The 8151-nt window shown below is 57.5% G+C and overlaps 1 protein-coding gene across 1 annotated transcript in view; it reads right to left on the bottom strand.

The window, feature by feature from the left end:
* LOC102766296 (chromosome unknown open reading frame, human C10orf90) overlaps positions 1-8151 on the bottom strand; it is an 88216-nt gene that overhangs the window by 968 nt on the left and 79097 nt on the right. Inside the window, exons 5-8 of the mRNA XM_015572593.1 lie at positions 8053-8148; positions 6762-6939; positions 3503-3566; positions 101-200 (exon numbers count right to left, since the gene is read on the bottom strand). Of these exons, the coding sequence (XP_015428079.1) occupies positions 101-200; positions 3503-3566; positions 6762-6939; positions 8053-8148 (438 nt within the window). The remainder of the gene's footprint in view (positions 1-100; positions 201-3502; positions 3567-6761; positions 6940-8052; positions 8149-8151) is intronic.

The following is an 8151-nucleotide window of genomic DNA, read 5'->3' as shown; positions in this document are numbered from 1 at the left end:
CGGCCACAGCACACCTGGGCCATGCACACATCACACCTGCTGGCGGCCACAGCACACCTGGGCCGCACACACATCACACCTGCTGGCGCTGGGCCGTTACCTTTTTGAAGACTTCCGCACGGAGTCTGTTACTCTGTAAGATCACCCTTTTCTTCTGTTCTTCTTTTTTCTTTCTGACTTCCGGCAAGTTGTTGTAGATTCTGAAACAGATCCAGGAAACACTGTGAATGGTAGCAAGACAATGTGTGTTGGAGGGGCCTGCAGCCCGCCTGTCAGAGGCGCCTCCATCTCAAAGGGGAGCTCTGCTCACGGGTTCTCATGAAAGTCCACACTTCCTTGTAAAACCAGGGGTTCCAAACCGACTGCCTAGCCATGCCGAGGGCCAACTTGCCCCCACATGCCACCATCCACTCGGCGTTTGCCACCCTGTGACCCAGGAAAGCAGCAGCAATGGACGGAGGAGCAGGACTGGGTTGGACTCACACACACACACACACACACACACACGTGTGCATGCGTGTGTGTGTCTACCCCTCAGCCACTGTCTCCTACGTAACCTGCTTCCAAACACAATGCAGGCAAGCGGAGGGTGCTCATGTCGGGGAGTAAAATTGGGTGCTCCCAAGGGGCAGATGAGCCCCCCCGGGACCCTCTTCCAGATGCTTCTTTCCTACCTCCCAACAGAAGAGTTTCCGCACGGATGCCAGACAGAATTCTCTGGAATCCACGGCAGGCGCGCTGCCTGTGCCCGGCTTTTGCGTGGCCACCCCTGGCGCTTGGTGAAACGATGGGTGAGGCTCAGCCGTTGAGCTTCTACCCAGGAACCAGGAGGTCACAGTTCAATTCCCGGTCAGGCACAGGCCCGGGTTGCGGGCTTGGTCTCCAGTAGGGGGCGTGCAGGAGGCGGCCGATCAATGATTCTCTCTCATCACTGATGTTTCTCTCTCCCTCTCCCTTCCTCTCTGACATCAGTATAAAAAGAAAAAAAAAAACCAAAAAACACCCAGCTCTTCCTCGCGTTGGAAAGCCAGGCACGTTCTGCTGACCGGGAGCTGCCGTGGGTAACAGTCTCGCCAAGTGGAACAAGGCTGGTGCTGACAAAGCGGGCACCTGCGTTATTGTGGTTCCTGGGCCCTCGGCTAATGGCGCGACATGGACTGTCTCATAGGCCGCACCTGTCGGGAGAAGCGTGGGGTCCCGCGGTTACGAGGTGAGGAGCCCAGGCCCCAGCCAGGTCAGGAGACTCGCGGACTGGATCTCCGTCTGTTTGACTTGGCCCAGCACTGTCCCCCAGCCACGGAGCACAGTGACCCGGGAATACCGGCGCCTGGCACGGAGCCTGGCTCACTGTGGGCATCCGCATGGTCTGAATGGAGACAGGAGCCATCGTCACCTCCACAGGGACCCATCCCCTGGACACTGAGCATCAAATCCCCGAGGGGTGTTTCAGGGGACAATCCCCCCACTCACCCTGGGGCCTGTGATGCAGAATTTATTACATTTTATGTATGTATTTATTTATTTAATCTTCACCGGGGGGTATTTTTTGCATTGATTTTTAGAGAGAGTGGGAGAGAGAGAGGGAGAGAGGGAGAGAAGGGGAGAGGGAAAGAAAGAGAGAGAGAGAGAGAGAGAGAGAGAGAGAGAGAGAGAGCGCAAAACATTGATGTGAGAGAGCACATTGATTGGCTGTCTCCCGCACACCCTGACTGGGGCCGGGATGCGCTATCCCTAAGCCACACCGTCCAGGGCTGATGCCGTGTTTTCTTAAAAGACCTTCCTAAGTGAACTATGCTCATCCACGTAATAGACCACTTTGCAGAGTTAAAACCCGTGAGGAGAGCCACCCGCATTCATATCTCCTTACAAGGCAGCCCGCACAGACGTGTCATAAAGTGAAAACGTAAAAGCAGGCCGTGGGCAGATGAACTACAGCGTGGTCCCTCTTAGGGCTCAACGCCAGATCGCGGGGTCGGTACAGACCAAGGATGGCAGAGGCGCCGGGGAGGGTGCGCAGGGCTGGGACCTGGGTGTGTCTGGAGAGGGACCCAGAGAGCGGGTGCTGGGAGGGGGGGGGATTAGCGGGTCACAAAGGACTTGAGCTTCAGCTCCATTATTTGAACGTTTTAAATGAAAATGTAACATAGCAATATAATTCATAACAAAGGATGCAAAAGAAAAGAGCACCAGTGTGCCCCGGGGTGGGGGTGCGGTCTCGGGGGCCGGCCAGAGCCCACCCAGGCAGCCCACGGAGAGAGGGAACTGGTCTCGACTCCATGGAGACCGGCCTCTGGCGAGGGGAGCGGCCTTGGGGGCCATCCCCTCGCTGGTCTGTCCCGTCCCAGCCTCAGTTTCCACGTCAGCACACGCTGGGGCTGTACGCTCTGCCCGCGGACGCTGGCCTGACCTCGATGATTTCAGTCGGACGGCGCCCTGAGAGCGGCGTTGGGTTTGGGGACCGAGAGGGAAGGATTTGGCGGAATTTCCCCCCTAAATTGAAAGGGAATGCTTTTGGCATGAGGTCTACACAACTTCGCACTTCTAACCCAGCCAGCCGCACAGCGCAGCGGCCTTTAAAAAACCTGCTAGGACGCCGCAGAGAAGAGCAGGCCGTTAATGGGACGGTCCCCCTTCGCCGCCCGCTCGCGTCTTTATTTACAATGAGGTCTCCTAGCCCTGGTCCAAGTTGGCTCATGTCACAGGGACAACATAATCACGGCCGAGGCCGGGGCTCTGCCGGGGGAGCTGGGTCCGGCCCGCGTGGTGCTCTCTCTAAGTGCCCTCTCCATCTGGCTTAATTATTATAATTCTTCCCAGCGCGAGGTACTTCGTTATAAGTTAATGGCATTTTGCTTGCATGAGCTTGGCCGACATTGCCGAGTTATCACATTTCCATGAGGAGGCCAGAGCCGGGAAGAATGGAAGCCTTTGTGTGCACCGGGTGGGGGAGAGCTGGTGGGCGTCTAGAATAGCAACCGGCGGGTTTGCTGGCATCTCCCCACCCAGCCCAGCCCAGCCCGCCCGGCCGGGAGGGAGGGAGGGAGGGAGGGGGCGCCAGGGAGCAGGCCCGTGGCCCTCAGTGGCTTTGCGGCCCCCACGTGCCACCGGCCCCCACATGTGGGCCCTTTTCCGCAGCCCTGAGCACCGAGGCCCTCGGGAAGCAGCTTCCTCCTCCGCATAAATGACCTTCAGAGGCGCAGGGACACAGAGCACCGCCCAGCGCGACGCGGGACCTGCAGGCGTGGCCCTAGGAGTCCGGGGATCGCTGAGAGACCAGTCGCCGGTCGGCTCAGGACCCAGGACCCACCGCTTTCCTACGGATTTCCCACGAACGGCATGAAGACCGAGGCACAGTCCCACGGCCACACTTCCCTGCGCCAGCTTTCCACGTTCACGGCCAAGACGACCTCAGACCTCACATGGGGACCAGAAACTGGCCCCTCGGGGCAGCACGGGACCCACGGAGCTGCCCTCCCCCGCCCCCCTGACGGCCACCAGGTACCTCTTGGATCGCATGTGCATCTCCTTCTCCGAAATGCACCTTTCCTTGGGTTTGAACAAGTTATCTGCAAGAAAGGAGAGAGGAGCGTTCACGTCAGAAGGCACGGGGGCTCCGCACACGCTGTTCCCGCTATTCCTCCAAGCGCCGGCCCGTCACCAACACTGAGGGCACAGCCGATGCTCACACCATTGAGCCTCCCGCCCTACCCCCCGACTGGTCTTGGCCATAGTGAACTCTGGGCATGAGGTGGGCATCTAACACAGTTTATGGACAGTGACCTCCCCTTTTTAAAAATATATTTTTATTGATGTCAGAGAGGAAGGGAGAGGGAGAGAGATAGAAGCATCAATGATAAGAAAGAGTCATGGACCGGCTGCCTCCTGCACACCCTCCACTGGGGATGGAGCCTGCAATCCAGGCCTGGGCCCTGACCTGGAATCGAACTCTGACCTCCTGGCTCAGAGGTCGACGCTCAACCACTGAGTCACGCCGGCCGGGCCGTACCTCAATTTTAGAAACAGAGCCGTGGTCTCCGAGGGCGGTGCCAGGCGTCACCCTGGCTGCAGGGCCCCGGTGAGCAGTCGCCCCCCCGCCCGTCCCCCCCGGAGCAGCCACGCCAGGCGCTGGTGCCTCTGAGGACAGGAGCCCCCGCCGCAGCGCATGAAGAGTGGCGCTGGGACACGCCAGCCCCGCCCAGGCCGCTTCGTGGGGGGAGCCGGCAGCCACCCTGCGTGTGCTTTGTTCAGGAACACGGCGATCCCACCACGAGTCCCTCTGCCTGGAAACGCTGCCTCACAGAGTGAACGGGACCGGGAAAGCGTTGTCAGCCCACGTGCGTGTCTTGCGCACATTTTCCCTGGAGCTCCGCTTCCCCTCATTCACTCACAGGAGAGGGGCTGGTGGCTGTTCCCCCCTCGCCGCTTGAGTAGAGGCGGCTTTCTTTTCTTCTCCATAAAATGAGAAGGAAATGCCATTTCTGTGTTGCTGGAAAACCCGTTTATTTTTAAAACCCTGTGTACCTGGCGTTCGCCTCTTTGTTGTGTGCGAACTCCAGGGCCTGTTGCTAATTTCAATGGCAAGGCCGGACCTGCGTTCGCCTTTGCTTGTTTGAAAGTCAGCAGACAACCAGCTCCTAAGGTGGGGGTCCTTCTGAGGCTGCTCTGGGGGCGCAGCCGAGTGAAAGCCAGTCCCGCCAGCCATTCATCTCGATAAACACACGCGGGTGTTTATTATGACCCTCATCTCACGCGTGCGCAAACATGCACACACACACACACACACATACACACACACACACACACAGGGACGGGCACAGAAGGTGAACCATTCTCCGCTCCGGCACACACGTTCCCGAATTCAGAGCAGGAACACCAGCTCGGGCCGTCCAGGAAAAGACAGGGGCGCAAAAACACACAGAGAAGAAGAAGAAAACAAGAGAGAAAAGATAGGGGCCGGGAGCTCAGACGTGGACTTCCCCAGGGCGCATCCCTCCGGACGGAGCCAGCGATGAGGAGGCCCCACCATGCGCCCCAGAGCCCGCCAACCTCCCTCCGATTTTCCTGATGGAGAACCTTGGATGCCAATGGGCAGGCGAGGCCCCAGCTCCCCCTACAGGAACCGACCCCCAAGTCAACCATGTCTATGAAACATGTTTGGAAAGAAATAGTCTTAATGTAACGCCTGGGGCCATTCTGCTCTGTCTCTCAGACCCGGGAGCACTGTCCCCAGCCCCCACTCCCAGCTCCCTCAGGGGCTCCTGATCATTCCAGGCTTGGTGTACACGGTGAAACCAACACCATCGCCCTGCCCACAGGTCCCCGGGGCAGTCTGGTATCGCTTCCTGGCATTGCCAGAAGAAAGGGCGATGAGAGTAAACGGCAGATTGAAATGCCAGTTTCTTTAGCAAAGCGTGGCAGGCTGAGGTCAACTACCTACGAGCAAAGATTCCTAGAGCAATGTTTCCAAAGCGAACTCTTAAGAATTAGATAAGAACATTCCCAGGTTAAAAAAAAAAAAAGGAAGAATAGGATTAAATAAACTTAAGCAGTCTTCACTGTTGCAGGACTTGTCAGTGCCTTTAGCACACACCAGGCATTGTCAACCTCCAAAAGAACACAGCGTGCGAAACATTTCTCAGAGGCATCTGACGGGATGATCTTTCTCTGAAATGCATGTTTGCTTGCTCTAGGCTTGAGGACATTAAGGAGAAAAGTGACAAGTGCAGAGTCATAGCTCTAATTAGCTCCCAGTTTTCAAAGTTATTTGTGACTATAAAGCAGGGTTTAGTCTATCCGTGCGTCTGGGGAAAAGCTGGTGTACTTGGTCCACATTTTCTAAGAAATGTGAAGGTCTGTACCCATTTCAAGGGACGTTAACCTTGACAGTGGCTCCAATCCTTCTCCACAAAGCAGCCACGTCTCATCCGCGTCTGAACCACTACCCAAGGGCAGGAGACGTTGTGCCCCGATTCCAGGGTTCCCGTGTTTTGTAAAGAACCACAGAATACGGTGATTGTAGATGCTGCATAAACATCCGCTCTCCTTGCCACGTGGATTCACTGACGTGCATCATAGGAGAGAGATCACGTGGAAGGTAAGATCGAGGCAAGGGGAGAAGAAACCCTTGATGAAGTCATTCCTCACCATTCTGCAACTCTGCGTTCACCTACGTTAACTTAGTCAGAAACAACCTGTCCTTTAGGTCCATTTCCAGTCACGGACAGGAATTGGTCTGTTTTCCTCCAGGCTTCCTAAAAACACACCACAGAAGCCCTTCCTCCTGGGGCTGGGAGGGACGCTAATAGTACTGGACATGCAGATGTCTTTGAATCGGGAAACAATCCTTTGGTTAAATGATGCTTCTTGCTTCCTCGGGGGCTGATGAAGTAACAATGTACTGTTATCTGATAAGCACATTTTAAAATTCCTTTGTGAGTAATACTGGGAAAACTGCCCCCAGATATTTATTCAGATGTTTTATGGAAAAGCATTCATGAGAGCAGACCGGGTAGGGGAGGGAGGGGGCAGCCGGTTCTCCCAGCTGCGCGGTGGGCAGCTCAGGGCCTCACCTGGCGCTGTCCCCTCCGTCCCAGATCTGCTGGGTCACTTCTCCAGGGAGACGCTCCGGGAATGTAAATCCGTACTAGGACCTGCTCCAGCCAAGACCCGTCCCTGAGGCGGCTCTTTGGGGGCAGGTGTTTGTAGCGCGGTCCCAGCCAAGGATCCCCCTGTCCCCCCCTGCCCCCAGCCACCGAGCTCACCACTAAGCGGATGGGGGACGGTGAACTGCCTCCTGCTGGCGCGGACGGGAAGGGGGCCCGGCTTCAGCCCCGGGCTCTCCTGGCGCTGCGCCCGCCTCTGCTGCGCCATGAGCTCCAGCTTCCTCAGCCGCTCTTGCGAGCGAGAGATGAACTGCGGCCTCCGGGCCTCCAGTGCTTCCTGGGGGAGCCGGGGAAAGAGATTATTTTTTAAATATATTTTTATTAGAGGCCCGGTGCACGTCATTCATGCACTGACGGGGAGGGGGTGTCCCTCAGCCCGGCCTGCACCCTCTTGCAGTCCAGGACTCCTCAGGGGATGTCCAACTGCTGGCTTAGGCCCGCTCCCCACGGCTTCTGGGAGCTCCTGCATTGAGCGTCTGCCCCCCCGGTGGTCAGTGCACGTCATAGCGACCAGTCATTCTGCCATTTGGTTGATTTGCTTATTAGCCTTTTATTATATAGGATTGATTTCAGAGAGGAGGGGAGAGGGAGAGAGAGAGAAACACCAATGATGAGAGAATCATGGGTTGGCTTCCTCTTCACGCCTCACACTGGGGATCGAGCCCCTCAACCAGGAACTGAGCTGTGACCTCCTGGTTCATAGGTTGCTGCTCAACTAATGAGCCAGGCATTTCTAAGAGAAGGGACCCAGGGAGGGGCACATCCATCTGACTGGCCAAGGAGCTAAGCAGGAGAACAATTCAGGGACCGAAAGTGTCAGTGAGTACTCTGGTCCCCATTGCTTCCCACCGGCTCACGGAAAGGCGGCCCAGCCTCACGGGTGGCATAGGCCCCCCCAGGTCCCACGGCCCCTGCACACGGTGGACTAGAACCAATCAGGGTTGTGAGGGCAAAGGCAACCGTCTACCACCCTTTCTTCCACCAGCCACCCTGCCCATTCGTTCATTTCCCACAGTCCCAAAGCGGACGCCCTAAATTCCATCTCCCAGGGACCCGAGGGGGAGAGATGGGAGCGTCCTGAGCCCCTCGCTCCTGGGTGGGGGGTGAGGGGTGGGGGCCTGGGAGCCTGAGGAAGCTGAGACCCAGGTCGTCCGCCAGCGTCACACATGTGCCTTTTCAGGAGAAACGGCGATCGTGCCCAATGGACGTCATGGTCTCCGTGACTCACACTGTGACATAGGGGCCCAGAGAGGTTAGGGCACCTGCCCAGAGGCACACAGCCTCAACGAAGGCAAGACAGGTCTCCAGCCTCAGAGGCCAAAGTGAGGTCACGTGACCCCAAGAGCAGTCTCCCGTGGCGGGGTTGGGTGTGGCATGCGGAGGGCCTCACCTGCAAGGTCAAGGAGGGGCTGGCTGGTGCTTGCTGGCACTCGGAGCAGCCCTCCCACAGGTCGGGGGTCTCCGGCTCCTCGGTGGGCTCGGGCGGCGC

This window comes from Myotis davidii, unplaced genomic scaffold (genome assembly GCF_000327345.1).
Source record: "Myotis davidii unplaced genomic scaffold, ASM32734v1 scaffold72, whole genome shotgun sequence".
Classification (NCBI taxonomy): domain Eukaryota; kingdom Metazoa; phylum Chordata; class Mammalia; order Chiroptera; family Vespertilionidae; genus Myotis; species Myotis davidii.
The sequence above is the reverse complement of the archived record's forward strand: the minus strand, read 5'-3'. Positions and strand labels throughout refer to the sequence as shown.